Genomic DNA, 17,354 nt, shown 5'->3' with positions numbered 1-17,354 from the left:
CCCCTCACCCCCACCCCCTTCCCGCTTGCTCGCATGTGTGCCCTCTTTCAAATTAAAAAAAAAAGATAAAATTTTTTTAAAACCCATGTCCTTACCAGTTGGTACTCCAGTGAAGTGAGGAATGCTCCCACAGAGGCTGCACAGGGGTGCTGCCAAGGGGGCATGCTTGATAAGTGGAGGAATTCTGTTACCTCCAAGGTGCCATCAACCAACTCCTTTATTTGATCACCAGAAGGCTATGGTTTTGTTTGTTTTTAAGGTGACTTTATTAAAGCACAGGGACAGGACGCGTGGGCAGAAAGAGCTACCCAGAAGGCTATGTTTTGATAAATTCATTTGCCAAGAAAATCTGAGGTCCTAATAGGGTTTCATGTAATTTATTAAAATGACCGTTACAGTGTAGAAACATTTCTGAAAGTGCCTTCTAAATCAGTAGCACATATAGAGTTAATCTCTAGATGTTTCTAAAGTTAAGTAAAGAGGCTCATAGTGATTGACAGTCTGTTGTCAGTATGGAAGTTAGAAGGGCAGCCGTTGGAGTCAGACTGGCATTCTAATCCTGGCTCCAGCACTTTTGTGTTTTGGTTAAATGACGTTGGAGAGTTGACTACGCTTCTCTGTTCCCTGTAAAATGAGGATAACAGTATTTACATCACAGGGCAACTATGAGGATTAAAGGTGACAATGCCTGTGAAGGCACATGTGGCGCAAGGGCGTAGTAAGCAATCAATATTAATCATTAGGATTGCTTCTTCATGGTATTAAAGGCAAAGAAGCTTAATTTCTATATGTGTCTTTGTGTACAAGGGACCATCTCGGGTCTCATTAGAATGTGGCTGCTGAGTTTGGCATCAACTGCTTGCCAAATGGCCTGTTTGCTGGCACCAGCCTTCTGGCCCCAAAACTCCTGTATCTGCTGGCCATTCCATTTCACCTGCCAGTGCGGCCCTCACAGGCCCAGGTTTTCACCTATTCCCCAGTCACACTGGGGATGCCAGGCTTGATAGGAAGAGTTTAAACCAAACCCATATTCAAGGCGTGTGTGGTGGTATTTAAAGGATAGTAGTATAATATACTTAACTTTTTTCAAGTACTTGAATAATTTGGAAATTTGCCTATTCCACTTGTGTAGGCACATGATATCTGAATAAGTGATTCACTCTTTCTCAGGACTAGGGTATGTGAAAAATAACAAAGTAAGCTCATTCAGCTGATCGTACTGACTATAATTTGCAGGAGATGTTGCAGTGAAAATTCTGAAAGTTGTCGACCCCACGCCAGAGCAGTTCCAGGCCTTCAGGAATGAGGTGGCTGTCCTACGGTGAGTAGAAAGCTAGCCTTTCCGGCCTCTCTGGAGCAGCAGGGGACGGGTGTGGGTGGTGGTGTGTCAACTGCAGATAAGCGGGCCGCATGGCACGGACCTGTCTCTGAGGGCCTATGGCCAGGACTGGTGGTTAGTGAGTGTTCACTGCGGAGTCTTGCGGTGGAAACTCCTTCCTTACAAGTGAAAGGGAATGCATGGGAGGTTTCCTTCCAGCTTACGGGGTTGTCAGACCTTTAGAAGAGCCCTCTTTGATGAGCATACCCCCCTCTACTGCTTCAGGTCTCTGGGCACACCACACACAGTAGCCCAGGTTCTTCTCTGGGTTCTGGTTTGAGATAGTGAGAAATAGGTTCTGTTTTCACGTTTATTTCCAAGAACTCTTTATAGCCAATTTGCTTTCTTTTGGACTTCAAAACCTTTGAGTCATTGTTTAGACCTATAGGAATAGGGTGAATAATGATGGATTCCCCAGACGAGGGTTTCTTGTGACCCCCTGTGGGAGGAATCATGTACAATGAGAATGTCCTCTCTCTGAAGGCTAGCACTGAGGGGTCCTTTGTCACAACCCCAACTCAATTATCAGCAGGCTTGTGTGTGCTTTGCCAACCACCCAGATTGTAAGCATGGTGGCATTGAGGACACTCAGGATCCCGTGTCGGTGGGAAAACAGAGTACATCTCTCTGTTCCGCAGCAACAGAAGATTCAGAAAATTCAGAGACTTTTTTCTCCTCCCTCCTCCAGCAAAACACGGCACGTGAACATCCTGCTCTTCATGGGCTACATGACAAAGGACAACCTGGCAATTGTGACCCAGTGGTGCGAGGGCAGCAGCCTCTACAAACACCTGCATGTCCAGGAGACTAAGTTCCAGATGTTCCAGTTGATTGACATCGCCCGCCAGACTGCTCAGGGAATGGAGTGAGTAGATGGCTTGTCGACTAGAAAGTCGGGGGTCCAGGTATCAACCTGCCCTGAATCGGAACCTGGGTTAGCAAAAAGCCAAGTCTCCTACGTGATTTCTGTGATGTTGCACAGCTGAAAGTCAGCCTCTGGTGTGGGCTGAAGGAATGAGAGCTCCAGGTTCTTCGTCTGAGCTGAGGCTGCTCCCCTAGAGGCTCAGATTCAGGTTGAAACCACTTCCCTGAGAATTCACCCAGACCCCCAAGAGCTCAGTAGTGTGGGCTCAGTACCTTCTGCCCAGACAGCCGTGCACTGTCCTCTACAAGTGTGCGGTCTCAGGTGTGGCCCATGTGCAGCGCGCTTGTTGCACACGAGGGTCTGAGCGGATGTTTTTGGATAATTTATTTTCCTTTTAGGGAAGGCTGAAAAGTCCTCCCTTGTGCCTCCATGAAACACTACCTGTTTGAATCTCTGCTTGAACACATCTCTCTGTCAAAGGGGGTTGTGGCGTGTGGTGTGTGTGTGTGTGTATGTCACACTTTTCCTCTAATTTATCCCTTAGTGGGAGAGTGAGAACTCATAGCACTACATGTCTGGAGGCGTAAGCTAAAGCGGCGCTTGCAGGTGCCATGTAAAATCTCATGTTCTGCTTTTTAAAATCCATACGGAATTAAGAAATAAAATTACCTTTTAGAAAAAAATTATAGATATAATCCACAGATTATAAAATTCACCCTTTAAATGTGTACAACTCAGTGGTTTTTTAGTACATTGAGTTGTGTAGACTGAATGTGTAATTTTAGAACAATCGTCAAGATAGAAAATGAGGTCTTTTGTGTCTGACTCGACTTAGCCTAACAGTTTTGAGGGGTTCATCCACATTGTAGCACGTATCACTTTATTCCTTCTGTAGCCAAATAAGACTGCGTTTGTACGGGTGGGCCATGTTTCATTTATGCATTCATTAGTTGATGGACATTCAGGTTGTCAGAATTACTTTTTGAGTAGAACTGATGCTTAAAGAGTCGTCCCACTTGTGCTCTGACCTCACCTCCGGGTAACACGCAATGTGGCCTGGCCTGCATCCGCACACCACCAGTTCCTGCATGTAGCCCTCGTTGGGCATCAGGCAGCCAGGTGGCTTCCTTCCTAGCTGTCATGTGAAGCTGCTTTCTACCCATGTCTCTTAGATAACTGGTTTTAATAGATTTTTTCCCTTCACAGCTATTTGCATGCAAAGAATATCATCCACAGAGACATGAAATCCAACAGTATCCTTTGATGGTTATTTCATTTCTAAATTTAGAAAAACCGAAGAGAAACTTTTTAAAGCTTATCTCAGTAAAAGTGATTTTGGAAAGTTTTCCACAGGAGATAGGTGTTTGGGTTATGCTTGCAAGTTTTATTATGCTGTTTGTTACTAAATTTAGCTTGGAGGAATGGGGCTTTTGTCTGTCATGTTCATCCCTAGCGTGTGGACCATGTGTGTCTGGTCAGAAGGGAGCTGAAGGCCAGATGTTGCAAGATTGTCAAAGCGCTCACTAGGTCACTCACTGTTGGAACCAGCCCTTCCTCTTTCTGAGACTTAGTATGTTTTTATAGAAGGGGAATAAAGATTGGAGAGTTTTCATGCTGTGGGGCAGGAAACATAACCTTTATACATCTGCCTCCCACCTGCAGCCTGTGTCTTGGAGAGGAGTGTGTAGCGTTACAGCCTTGCTCTGCTTCTTGGCCAGTGAGAGGCACTACAGTTGTGTTGAGTTGGATTATGGGACATGGCCTATTTGGGCCACATGTCTGAGGCATGAGATACTTTTTTTTTAACATTCATTTTTGAGAGACTGAAAGAGAACACAAGCGGGGAAGGGGCAGAGAGAGAGGGAGACCCAGGATCCGAAGCAGGCTCCAGGCTCTGAGCTGTCAGCACAGAGCCTGACATGGGACTCGAGCTCACGAACCGTGAGATCATGACCTGAGCCAAAGTCAGACGTTTAACTGACTGAGCCACCCAAGCGCCCCTATGAGATACCTTTTAACGGTGGGTTTTTGGGAGTGATACGTTATGCCATGAAAGCAGACACCACAGATTTGATGGTGGTATGTATTACTGGGCATTGGCAGATCACAAGTCACCTTGTGCCTGACCTCTTTACCCAGAAATGAGGGGAGTTTGGTCCTGATGTGAAGTCACCCAGTGGTACCTATTCTAGTGAGAGATTTCTTTGGACAGCATTCAGTGCTTAGTGAATGCTGAATTGTTATTCACACGTTTGTCATTTGAGGGCACACACCAGGCAGAAACCAATGTAAGCCATCACACTTGGCTTCTGGTAAGAAGCTGCAGATGGCAGCCTGTTCTCAGAGAAATCTTCGGGTTTAAGATTCCCTTGTTATATGGGAAGGTCAGAAGGCCAGGGACCTGGCACCTAGATGTGTAAATGGGGAGAAGCAGCAGGGGGAAATAGCCTGATTTTTGGCTGGAGCCAAATAATCTGCCGCCCTGAGCAACTGCTACATGCCTCATGGAAGAAAGGCAGTTTGGAAGCACTTTTTAAAACTGTAGAAATCCAAGCAAATCAGTGCAAAGGAGGCTGGGGCAGTCAGAGGGGAGGGGAGGGGCGGGGCGCAGAGCAGAGAGATGGTCTGCTCTTCAGACCTTTGGGAAGTGGTTTAAAATTAACTTGACCGTTCTTTTGAAACCAGAGTCCTTAACAAGCATTGAGATATATTTCTCCATGAAGGCCTGACGGTGAAAATTGGAGATTTTGGTTTGGCAACAGTAAAGTCGCGCTGGAGCGGTTCTCAGCAGGTCGAACAACCCACTGGCTCTGTCCTGTGGATGGTGAGGAGGCGAGGCTCCCCCTAGCAGAGTGCAGGTGGAAGGGGTACCCCGGAGGTCTGTGTGTAAACTTACATTTCTCGACATTTTCCTGGAAGTCCAGATACCTCAGTGAGGCCTTCAGTGACGTCAGACAGCCTGAGGCAAATTTGGGTTTTCTGGAAGCTAGTGATCAGAACCATACTGAGGCATCGGTGCTGGGTACCAGAGACTAGGCTTCCCGAGCTTGTGTGAGCCCGAGCGGGGAAGAAGTGCAGAACTGAGGAAAGGACTGTCTTATATCCAGGGGAAGGGACAGCCTGGCATCTGGATGTCTGTGGGGCCCACATGGTGATGAACGAATGCATTTTGTCCCTGTAGGCCCCCGAGGTGATCCGAATGCAGGATAATAACCCATTCAGCTTCCAGTCTGATGTCTACTCCTACGGCATTGTGCTCTATGAGCTCATGACAGGGGAGCTTCCTTACTCCCACATCAATAACCGCGACCAGGTACGTGCACTGTTGCTGGCTGCTGCAGATCCAGATTCAGCTGTGGAAGGCCCTGGGCCTCCTGCCAGTGTGAGCAGGAGGTTCAGAAGTTGCTGTCTCTGTTGTGCCTCCACCCAGTCCCTCAACGGTTTCCTTCCTCTTAGATCATCTTCATGGTGGGCCGAGGATATGCCTCCCCAGACCTCAGTAAGCTATATAAGAACTGCCCCAAAGCAATGAAGAGGCTTGTAGCTGACTGTGTGAAGAAGGTTAAGGAAGAGAGGCCTCTTTTTCCCCAGGTAAGACTCAGCTCAAGGGGTGGGAACGGATTCCAGCAGAAATTCCTAATGACAGAAATGAGGAGGGAGGTGTGGGTTTTCTATAGGACAGGGCTCGTGTTCTGCACCAGATGCTGCAGGTGGGGTGGGGACAAGGGCCCGTGTTTGGACTCCTCACCGAGAGCTGCTGCTGCTGCTGCTGCTGTGACACCAAACCCACCTAATGACACTGCTTCATTTTAGATCCTGTCTTCCATCGAGCTTCTCCAACACTCTCTGCCGAAAATCAACCGGAGTGCTTCTGAGCCATCCCTGCACCGGGCGGCCCACACTGAGGATATCAACGCCTGCACGTTGACCACATCCCCTAGACTGCCTGTCTTCTAGCTGACTTTGCACCTGCACTCAGGCCACCAGGGGAGGAAGGGAAGTCAGCAGGCACCACCTTTCTCCTCCCTTTTGATGGAGGCAGAGAGCTCATTTTCAGAGAAGCTGCTGCTAAGGACCTTCTAGACTACTCACAGGGCCTTAACTTCATGTTGCCTTCTTTTCTACCCTTTCTGGCCCTGGGAGAGGGAAGCCATTTGCAATGCTGGTTTGTCCTGCTCCCTCCCTGCATCTCTCCCCCGCCCCCCCCCCCCCCCCCCCACGCTCATGAGCCAAGCCTTCTCCAGATGCACCAGTGGCTACAGTTGGCAATACATGATCTGGGGCCCCAGCTATTGGCTAAATGAGTATTTTTAGGGCAAGAAAAAGCACTCAGAGGGGAAACGAAGGTAGCAGACAAACCAGCCCTGATGTGGACATGTGGATTTGGGGCATCAGCTCCTATGTGGAATGCTTGTCACGGAAGGACCGTTCTTCAGAGCTAGTGGTATGGCGCCAAACAGGTAGTTTTGCACATAACGCACCAAACAGCCCAGGACTGTCGAGACGACGGCCGCCTGAAGGAACCTGCGTTGGTACTATGGAACTATGGACCTTGACTTCGGGGGCACTTCCTTTCCTTGGAGGTCTCCAGTGCATTGGGACGGTTTTCCGAAGAGGCGTTTGGCCTGCCCCTCCCAGTCTCCGCCCTCTCAGGGAGCAGTCTTCCATCATGCTGAATCTGTCTTCCAGGAGCTGCCCCTATGGGGCGGGGCCGCCGGGCCAGCCTTTCTCTTTAGTCACATCATGTGTATGCAAGGAAGCCAGGAATACAGGTTTTCTTGATGATTTGGGTTTTAATTTTGTTTTTATTGCGCCTGACAAAATACAGTTATCTGATGGTTCAATTATGTTATTTTAATAAAATAAATTAAATGTAGGTTTAATGGCTGTTTCTTCCTTTTAAATACTGAGCTTACAGCTTGAACTCTCCCATTTGTTCATCCCTCCTGGAGCAGGAACTCAAGCAGCAGGAAACAGGCCCAGAGCCTCTGCTGCGAAGGAATCTAATTCAGTCTTTGTGCTGTCACCCTTCACTAAAGAGTTAACTACAAAAAAATGGAAAAAGCAAGCGTTCTAAACTCAGGTAAGAGTAAACCTTTTTCTACCTACACTTTAATGCATTTTATAAAATATTTGGTATCTATACCTATTTATAAAAATAGATTAATTCAGGCCTGGGGTGAATTTGTTCTGATTCACAAAGTTATGTTCCTTCAATTAAAGTCACAACTGATGACAGAGGACTTGTTCTGTTTAGGACCACTGCTGGGTCAGAACCAGAAACTGCTGCGTGCCATTTCACTTCTTACTAAAAGTTCAGATCAAAGCCAGGCTTACAGACAGAACACGTGGCTTTGAGCAGGGGCCACACGTTAGAGCACGTGTGTGTGTGTGTTGACCCTCAGTAAAACTACCCCTGGGGCATGAGCCCAAAGAGAGCCCCAGGAAAGCCCACCGGTGACAGCCAGGGACGTGTATCCCTGGAGCACGTGGCCCCAACACCAACCAGAAACGAGGGGCCATACCTCTGCCCTACACTGCCTGCTACTTCAAGAGCCCCCTCCTTACAGGGAATTTATTGAACACACAGCAACGGGACTCCTGCTCTGATTTGGGACACTGAAGAGCACAAGTTTTAGGCTAAGGTGTGTGGTGCCCACTTGTTGATTTATACAGAGCTTTTCAAGAAACAGTTTTGACTACACACTAAGTACACTAGGGAAATCGACTAGAGAGGAATCGTTTTATAAGGGTGAGGAATACTTGGTTAAGAAAAACGAATCTGCACGGTGACTGTTTCTAGGGAGCTAAAGCTCAAGGATAGGAGCCAGGTTGCTTTTAAAAGCAATCAATCAAAACTCCCATCTGGCTGGTCAGCTGGTCCCTCTGAGGAGCTTGAGATGCAACTAAAGAGATCAACTATAAAAGTAGCGATTCCATATACTTGTTGGGCTATTTTATATCCTTCACTCCTCCCACGGCTGTAATAATGGAGTGGATGAGACCAAGGTCAGGTGCAGCTCAGGCTGCAGTGAAGGAAGCTCCGCACGCCCTAGCTTGGGAAGGCTTGGCCGGCAGAGCCCAAGGTACAGGGGTAACTGGCTACTCCTTAGGGTTCTGACGACTCCACTCCAGACAGGTGCATGAAGAGGTCCCCAAGCTCTGTCATGTCAACGTCTTCAGTATTGGGGACATGCCGGCTTTCTCGGTTCTCAATGAAATCCCAGAGACGCACTGAATTAAAGAACTGCAAAAAGAGCCAGCAAACATGCCTGGTGGTTATTAGTGGTAACGTGAAGGCCAGATGCTGTTTTTCTTTTGCTCACCCCGTTCCCTGGTACCAAAGCTATTAGGGAAAGCACCAGTACCCGGAAATGCCACCATGTAAGTGTCCTTGACAGAGACGTCAAAGTCCTTACCCTCACAGTGCCCTCAGAACTGAGCTGCTTCCGAGGTTTCTCAGGCTCTGCCAGCCGCCCGTCAGGGTAAGCATGGCGGTAAAGGCATTTGCTTCCAAATGGGCAGGTCCCTTTGCCTTGCTCAAAGTATTTACAAGCTTTTTTCCTGAAAAGCAGAAAGAAAAAGTCAACAGGATTGTGGGAGAGCCTGGGCCCCAGAAGAACCAAGGCTTTCCTCCGTCCCTGCCCACAATGCCAGAGCTAGATGAGCCTTACTTCATAGGTGGGGAAACTGAGGCTCCGTGAGGTTAGGATGCTGATTTCCAAGTTGGATAGTGTTGCCATTGTGACATGTGGCCTCACACAGAATTGAACTTGCACGGGGGACTTCACTGTTTTGAGCTTGCAGTACTCAGGCATTCGGGGGAGGACAACCTGATGGCTGCTCTGAGCCGGTTGTCAGGGCTCCAAGGTTCTGAAGCTGGGCTACTTGCCTCAGCTCAAAGTCCCAATAGCAGCACCACCCAGGGAAATTTCCCTTCCTCCTAGCCAGCAATGATGTCAATGTGACCCCAGGAGCCTTGACTTAGGAGGCACAGGAAAAGCAGTGAATTTCAGCAGCTGCCCAAAGTTAGAGGTCTCACTCCAATTTTCCTTGGTCCCCACCCTCTAGATCTAAAGCAGGGCTTCTTAACTCTGTTATGTTAACTTTACGGACCCCTTCTCAGGAAAGTTTTTAAAATGGATAAAATGAGGGGCGCCTCAGTGGCGCAGTCGGTTAAGCGTCTGACTTCAGCCAGGTCACGATCTCGCGGTCCGTGAGTTCGAGCCCCGCGTCGGGCTCTGGGCTGATGGCTCAGAGCCTGGAGCCTGTTTCCGATTCTGTGTCTCCCTCTCTCTCTGCCCCTCCCCCGTTCATGCTCTGTCTCTCTCTGTCCCAAAAATAAATAAACGTTGAAAAAAAATTTAAAAAAAAAATGGATAAAATGAAATACACAGGTCTAAAAAACACAGCAAAAAGTTCATCCCCCTTCCCCCCCATCTTCAAATTCTACCCACAGATCCCTACATTAAGAACACCTGTTCCTCAGGAAAAACACAACCACCAGAAAATTCTTATTTCTTCTTGCTTACAGGAAATTTGGCTTATAATCAAATGATCCCATGGTGAAGAAGGGGTGAAGATGCCCAAAAAGGCAAGAGGGCATCTGGGAGTCCTGAGGAAGGGAAGAGAAAGCAAGATCATCACAGAAAGGGCAGGCTACTGCTACCAGGGGCAGGTGGGGTATGTGACAGTGGCTGATAACAAAGAAGGGAGACTCTTGACACCAGTGTCTGTCTGTCTTCTCAGACAAGAGGATGCCAGAGACTGGTGGTGAGGGTCTCTGAGACCTCAGAGCGGCACAGAGAAAGCCCCCTAACAAATGTCCAGTGAAGGACGGCGTGCCGTGCTTGCCTGGGCATCTACTCCTACCAGGTGTGACCCCAGCACGGGCTGGGGAGGGGATCCAAGCAGAGGTACAGAGGTGCGGGCACAGACCTGTCACCCTCCACCCCTGAGGCTCTGAGATCTTCAAATGACTGCTCAGGCAGTGAGTTCTCACCAATCTGCTGGACACTGGCTTTAATAAACTCAAGTTCAAAAAGTGATTCTCTAGTCCTGCCCCCCAATACTGTGCTTTTTTCTCCCCCAGCCTTACCTGGTCACCAAGGACAGTGCACTCTGACTGCCTCTTTGCTCTCAGCTCTCCCAATTGTTACGCCTCCAATCACTCCATCCTTTCTGCCCCCACACTACTAAAGCCCCTGGGGGTGCTGTCCTCTGCTACCCGCCACAGTCATTTCTTAATTGGCCTCGCTCCCACCAGGTTCCAGCCTCTTCACATTACCACCAAGGAGCGTGCCCAACGGTGTGTCGCTTGTTCTGCACCCCCCCAACCCCCCGAGATTCCACTCCAGCCTATCTGTCCCTGTAGGTCCTACCACATCCTTCTACACACCTCTCTCAATCCCAGGGCCACTGCTACCCAGACACATTTGTATCATTCTGTACCCCTGTCATTCCACTCTGTCCTCCCCTCTCTACACACACAGATAGCTGTTCATGCTTCATGGCTCAGGGTCCCCATGCTGCTTTCCCTGATGCTCCCAGGTGGATCCAAGTGCTTTCTCTGTTGTGACATGTGGCTTGGTACTCTCATTAAGAATTTGTCACCAAAAAACATGCAATAATATTGCCCTTCTGCAATTTTCATTGAAATTACTTTACTAATCTATGCTTGATGTCCTCCATTGGTGCTTAGCTTGAAGGTGCCTGGCCTGTAGTAGGTGCACATTAAATGTGTGTGGAACACATAGAAACACCATCAATAGAAACTAAGGCCAAGACCAACCCAAAGAGCAAGAACATGAGAATTTCCCAACTCCAGCACAGCTGCTTTCTATAGTCCAGCCCCTCCACCTTTGCCACTCCTGCCCTCTGGTGGAGATATAACACATGGTGGGGGGGGGGCGCAGAAACTGGTAAACCAGGAAAATGACCAGCTTTTACTAAGTAAGTGACAGGCAATCTGAAGGAACCATTAAAAAAGGTGACATACGGCGCTCTTTAGTACAGCCAAGCACACTTCTACCAGACCTGACCCTCCTGCAAATAACTAGCAATACAAATTTTTTTTAAAGACCTGAAGGCAGCAGGAGGATCCTTCAAGAAATTAGGCACTGGGAAGAACAGAATGTCAAGACTCATTTTTTTTTTTTAGAAAAAACAGCTTTTAGCCTCAAGCATGCCAATGTTGGGTGTCTAAACCTTCAGGGTCAAATCCAGTTTCTTGGGCCTGAAGGACCAACAGAAAGAGAGGAAATCATCCACTGGAAGCAATCCCACACAGAAAAGTACACGAGAGGAAGCATGCCAATACTATACGTTAACTCAGCACAAATGGCTGGCCCACACATCAGTGCAACAGGCTCACAGCAACTTAACCAAGGATTAAAAAACAAACTTGGGGCACCTGGGTGGCTCAGTCGGTTAAGCGTCCGACTTCGGCTCAGGTCATGATCTCACAGTTTGTGAGTTCGAGCCCCGCATTGGGCTCTGTGCTGACAGTTCACAGCCTGGAGCCTGTCTCAGACTCTGTGTCTCCCTCTATCTGTCCCTTCTGCTCACGCTGTCTCTCTCTCTCAAAAATAAATATTAAAAGAAAAAATTAAAACGAATTGAGATTAGAAATGTTGCTTAAGGGGCACCTGGGTGGGCTCAGTTAAGTGTCTGACTTCGACCCAGGTCATGATGTCACGGTTCGTGAGTTCGAGCCCCATGTTGGACTTTATGCTGACAGGTTGGAGCCTGCTTCGGATTCTGTGTCTCCCTCTCTCTCTACCCTTCCCCTGCTCGTACTCTGTTCTCTTTCTCAAAAATAAATAAATACTAAAAAAAAAAATTGGAAAGAAATGAACAGACCCCAATGCTTACTAGGATAATATCAAAAAGTCTATCACATGTAATTAAGAGTCCCAGGAGAAGAAGAAACAGGGCAGGGAAAAAATTTGATGGCCAAAATTTCCCTAAATTTGGTGGATGATGAAACCCTACATATTCAGAGAAAAATCCATAGTACAATATGAAGAAAACCATTCCCAGGCAAAAGAGCAAACTGTTGAAAACCAAGATAAAGAGACAATCTTGAAAGCAATCCTAGAGAAATGACATAATGTGAATGACCACTGACTTCTCAGAAACTAGAGGCCAGAATATAATAGAACAATATTTGCAAAGTACAAAAAGAAAATAAACTGTTAACCCAGAACTGTATTAACTGCAAAAGGAGACAAAGATGGAAATAGGACTGATCAGACCAATATTCAGTGAAAATATCCTTAATGAACAGAAATGCAATTTCAGCTAAAAAGAAAACTAAAAATTCATCACCAGCACATCAACAAACGTTAAAAGCAGTCCTTGAGGCTGAAGGTAAATTATACCAACTGGAAAGAATTATAAACCAAATCAAAGAGCACTGGAAATAGTAAATTATCTGAGTAAATATAAACTTTTTCTCTTAAAAAAAATGTGAGTTTTCAAATGCAAAAATCATATTACCTTGCTGGGTTCTAACATATGTAAATGTTATATTCATACTTTATACAGTAAAGTTGCAGGATGCAAAACCTATAAAAAGTCATCTGCCTTTCTATATACTAAATGAACTATCAAAGTGAAATTAAGAAAACAACCCCATTTACAACTGCATCAAAAAGAATAAAATACCTAGGACTAAATTTAGCAGAGGAGGTGAAACAGACTTGTACACTTGAAAAACTATTAAGACAATGAAAGAAATCAAAGGCATAAATAAATGGGAAGTATCCCATGCTCATGGATTGGAAAAATGCCATTAAAATGTTTACACTGCCCAAAGCAATTTGCAGATTGAAAACAACCCCTATCAAAATTACAATGGCACTTTTCACAGAAATAGGACAAACAACCCCAAAATATGTATGGAACCACCAAAGACCCCCAATGGCCAAAGCAATCCTAAGAAAGAACAACATACCTGGAGACATCATATTTCCTGATTTCAAGCTGTACTACAAAGCTATAGTAATCCAAACAGTTTAGTACTAGCATAAAAACAGATACATAGTTCAGTGAAACAGAATAGAAGGCCCAGAAATAAGCCTATGCATATCTAGTCAATTAATTTACGACAAAGGAGCCAGAGATATTCAATGGGGAAAGGACAAGCTCTTCAATAAAACATGCCAGGGAAACTGGACCACTATCTTATACCATACACAACAGCTCAAAACTGACTGAAGACTTGAATGTAAGCCCTGAAACCATAAAAACTCCTAGAAGAAAACATAGGGGTAAGCTCCTTGACATTCACCTTATTTAGCAAATGTTCTTTGTGGATTTGCCCACCCAAAACAAAAGCAACAAAAGCAACAAAAGCAAAAATAAACACGTGGGACTCCATGAAACTAAAAAGCTTCTGCACAGCAAAGGAAACCAAACAAAATGAAAAGGCAACCTACTGAATTGGAGAAAATATTACAAAGAACTCATATAAGAGCAAAAAAACAACCACCACGTTCCATTTAAAAATGGGCAGAGGAACTGAATAGACGTTTTCCCCAAAGAAGACGTACAAATGTTCAAGACACATGGAAAGTTGCTCAACATTATTAATCATCAGGGAAATGCAAATCACAACCACAATAAGATATCACCTCATGCCTGTTAGAAGAGATATCTATACTTTCGTGTTTGCTATAACATTATTCACAACAGCCAAGATACAGAAACAACCCAAGTGTCTGTCAACAAATAAAGAAGATGTGGAATATACATAAAATGGAATATTATTCAGCCACAACAAAGATGGATATCCTGCCATTTGTGACAACACAGATGGAACTTGAGGGCATTATGCTAAGTGAAATCAACCAGACAAAGAAAAACAAATGCTGATATCACTTACATGTGAAATCTAAAACAAACCCAAACAAATGAAAACAAACTCAGAGTAAAAAAGTGATTCCCAGGGACTAAAGGTTAGGGTAAATAAGGAAAGGTTGGTAAAACAGTACAAACTTTCAGCTATATGATGAATAAGTATCTTATGTAAAATATGGTGACTATAGTTGATAACACTGTAAAACTGAAATTTGCTAAGAGCAGAACGTGGATGTTTTCACCCAAAAATGAAGCAAAAAAAAAAAAGGGGGTGATAGGTGTATTATAATTAACTGGATGGGAGTATCCTTTCATGATATGTGTGAACTCACCGTGACACTTTAAATCTTTCAAAATTTTATTTGTTAATTATATCTCAAAACTGAAAATCTAAAAATTACATTATTACCTGTGGGGTTCAAAGGTATGTAAATATAGTGCATTTGCCCGGCAGGCACAGGCATCATGCCTGAACTCAAAGTACTTACCCCATTCCCTGTTTGAAAGCTTCGATCAACTCATTCTTTTTATTCTGATCTTCTACCCAGTACACACTTGGGATTACAAACTCTGATATCACACGGCATTCTGGACAAGACCTGAAATTAGAATCAGATCAGTATGGGCCAGATGAATTACAAACCCTGTGCGCACTGCACCACCAAACCCCTTGCTCAAATGCATGGCCACTCCAGGTGTTTTCCTAACCCAAAATTCCAAAAAGTGCAATCAGAATCATCTAAGAACCTTATTTACTACATTTTTTTCAAGTTTATTTAAATTACAGTTAGTTAACATATAGCATAGTAATAGTTTCAGGTGTAGAACCTTATTTACTGTTAAAAACATATTCTTCTCAACAATAAAAAGACAACCCACTTTGGAATGCCTGGCTGGCTCAGTCAGTAGAGCATGTGACTCTTGATTTTGCAGTTGTGAGTTCAAGCCCCACCTTGGGTGTAGAGATTACTTAAAATAAAATCTTTACAAGGGGCGCCTGGGTGGCGCAGTCGGTTAAGCGTCCGACTTCAGCCAGGTCACGATCTCGCGGTCCGTGAGTTCGAGCCCCGCGTCGGGCTCTGGGCTGATGGCTCGGAGCCTGGAGCCTGTTTCCGATTCTGTGTCTCCCTCTCTCTCTCTGCCCCTTCCCCGTTCATGCTCTGTCTCTCTCTGTCCCAAAAATAAATAAACGTTGAAAAAAAAAAAAAAAATTAAAATAAAATCTTTACAAAAAACACACAAAAAACCCAATTTTAAAATGGGCAAAAGATCTGAGTAGGCATTTCTCCAAAATGGCTGAAAAGCACAGAAAAAGATGCTCAATATCATTAGTTATCAGGGAAATGCAAATCAGAACCATAATACATCACACTTCATACCCACGAGGATGGCTAATATCAGAAACAGAGGGGCACCTGGGGCGCTCAGTCAGTTAAGCTCAGACTCTTGATTTTGGCTCAGGTCATGATCTCATGGTTCGTGAGTTCAAGCTCAGCACAGAGCCTGCTTAGGATTTCCGGTCTCCTCTCTGCCCCTTACCTGCTCGTGCTCCCTTTCTCAAAAATAGATACGCTTAAGAAAATAAATAAATAAAATCAAGATACAACCAGTAACAAGTGTTGATGAGGTGGGGAGCAAGTGGAGCCCTCATCTGTGGTGTGGCCGCTGTGGAGAGCAGCCCGGCAGTTCCTCAATAAGCTGAACAGTTACCCTATGACCCAGCAATCCCACTTCTGGGTATCTACCCAAAAGAAATTCAAACATACGGCCACACAACAACTTGTGTGTGAATACTCATAGAGGCATTAGTTATTATAACCCAGAGAAAAACCATCCAAACGCCTGTCAACTGATGAACAAAACGTGGACATCCACACAATGCAATGCTATTCGGCCGTGAAGAGGAATGAAGCGCCGGCACATGTGCAAAATGGGCGATCTCTGAAAACCTGCTGAGTGAAAGTGCTGCACACAGAGAGGCCGCGTACCGGAGGCTCCATTTACAATCAATGTCCACAATAGGCAAATCCACAGGACAGAAGGAGCAGGGGGAAAATGGGCAGGGAATGCAGACACAGGTTTCTTTTGGGGATGATGAAAATGTTCGAAAACTAGATTGAAGTGATGGTTGTACAACCGTGAAAATACTAAAAACCACTGAACCGCACACTTTTATTTCAATAAACCTGTTATTATTGTACCACACAAATGTGTGACTTGAGGCAAGTTACTTGACATCACTATACCCCAGTTTTCTTATCTGTAAAAGAGAATGATCATCACTGGGTCTGAGAGAATTATGACAAACGGTTGTGAAGAGTTTCTAACAGTACACAACACACTTTTCAATATGACTAAGTTCTTCCCCCATCCCTCCGCAAAATTGAAAAATCCTATGTTGTTTTCTGTCAGTTAAATCTCAAGAAAGCTGGGGGGAAGAAAAGGATCCTGTGTTGGCTCCACTGAGCACATCCTACATGTCAGACACTACGTGAAATGTGTTAGATGCATTATTCCATTTAATCCTCCAACAACCCTATTTTACATATGAAAAAAAAGTTTGAGAAGGTGAACAGGTAATCAGCCTAAGGGCAAAGAGGAGTCAAATAGGCCAGTGCCATTAACACCTTCTCACACAGCCAATCCTTGCTGAGTGTCCCCAGACACCCTAAAGGCCAGCAGCAGGCGGCAGGAGTTGTGAGGTTGTGACCAGTGTTTTAAAGGAAAAGGCACTCGGGCTCAAGAAGGATACCTGACATGCCCAGGTCCCTGCAGTCAGGGCTAGGATTCACACTAGTTACCTTCGCAGTGCAAGACAAGGGAGGGATGAAAAGTGGACAGAAGGCCCCAAATCGAACCCCTAGCTGAACTTACTTAATGATTGGGTTCTCAAACTGCTTGGCACACCTCCACTGCCGAATGCAGGACAGGCAGTACGTGTGATTGCAGTTGGAGAGAATCCCGAACCTCCTCTCAGAAGCAGATGCCTTCTCAAGGACCACTTCCATGCAGATACTGCACACTTTGTCCTGACTTGCTTGGAAGGCAAAGGCCTTTTCCATCTCGTGTTCGAATGTCGACATGCAGATCTGAAGTATGGAGAGAGAGGAGGGAAACTTCTTATTAGGTTCTGGGCTGCTGGGGAGCAGGCTGTGGCCACACTGCCATAGCCAAGATCAGCAAGGAATGCACACTCTGACAGCCACAGGCAGAGCCCAGGCGGCCCCTGCCTTGAGGACACAAAGCTCT

General features: G+C 45.7%; 2 protein-coding genes across 3 annotated transcripts in view; one reads left to right on the top strand and one right to left on the bottom strand.

Moving 5' to 3' along the window:
• Positions 1 to 7,119, top strand: part of RAF1 (Raf-1 proto-oncogene, serine/threonine kinase) — an 84,461-nt gene extending 77,342 nt beyond the window's left edge. For both annotated transcript variants that reach the window (XM_030307436.2, XM_030307437.1), the window contains 7 exons: positions 1,237 to 1,321; positions 2,067 to 2,243; positions 3,450 to 3,496; positions 4,949 to 5,067; positions 5,425 to 5,556; positions 5,700 to 5,834; positions 6,057 to 7,119. In XM_030307436.2, coding sequence (XP_030163296.1) covers positions 1,237 to 1,321; positions 2,067 to 2,243; positions 3,450 to 3,496; positions 4,949 to 5,067; positions 5,425 to 5,556; positions 5,700 to 5,834; positions 6,057 to 6,200 — 839 coding nt within the window. In that variant the 3' untranslated portion in view covers positions 6,201 to 7,119. The remainder of the gene's footprint in view (positions 1 to 1,236; positions 1,322 to 2,066; positions 2,244 to 3,449; positions 3,497 to 4,948; positions 5,068 to 5,424; positions 5,557 to 5,699; positions 5,835 to 6,056) is intronic.
• Positions 7,017 to 17,354, bottom strand: part of MKRN2 (makorin ring finger protein 2) — a 28,043-nt gene continuing 17,705 nt past the window's right edge. The window contains exons 5-8 of the mRNA XM_030307438.2: positions 16,980 to 17,194; positions 14,594 to 14,704; positions 8,663 to 8,807; positions 7,017 to 8,490 (exon numbers count right to left, since the gene is read on the bottom strand). Of these exons, the coding sequence (XP_030163298.1) occupies positions 8,353 to 8,490; positions 8,663 to 8,807; positions 14,594 to 14,704; positions 16,980 to 17,194 (609 nt within the window). The 3' untranslated portion in view covers positions 7,017 to 8,352. The remainder of the gene's footprint in view (positions 8,491 to 8,662; positions 8,808 to 14,593; positions 14,705 to 16,979; positions 17,195 to 17,354) is intronic.

The sequence above is a fragment of the Lynx canadensis genome, chromosome A2 (assembly GCF_007474595.2).
Source record: "Lynx canadensis isolate LIC74 chromosome A2, mLynCan4.pri.v2, whole genome shotgun sequence".
NCBI lineage: Eukaryota > Metazoa > Chordata > Mammalia > Carnivora > Felidae > Lynx > Lynx canadensis.
The sequence above is the reverse complement of the archived record's forward strand: the minus strand, read 5'-3'. Positions and strand labels throughout refer to the sequence as shown.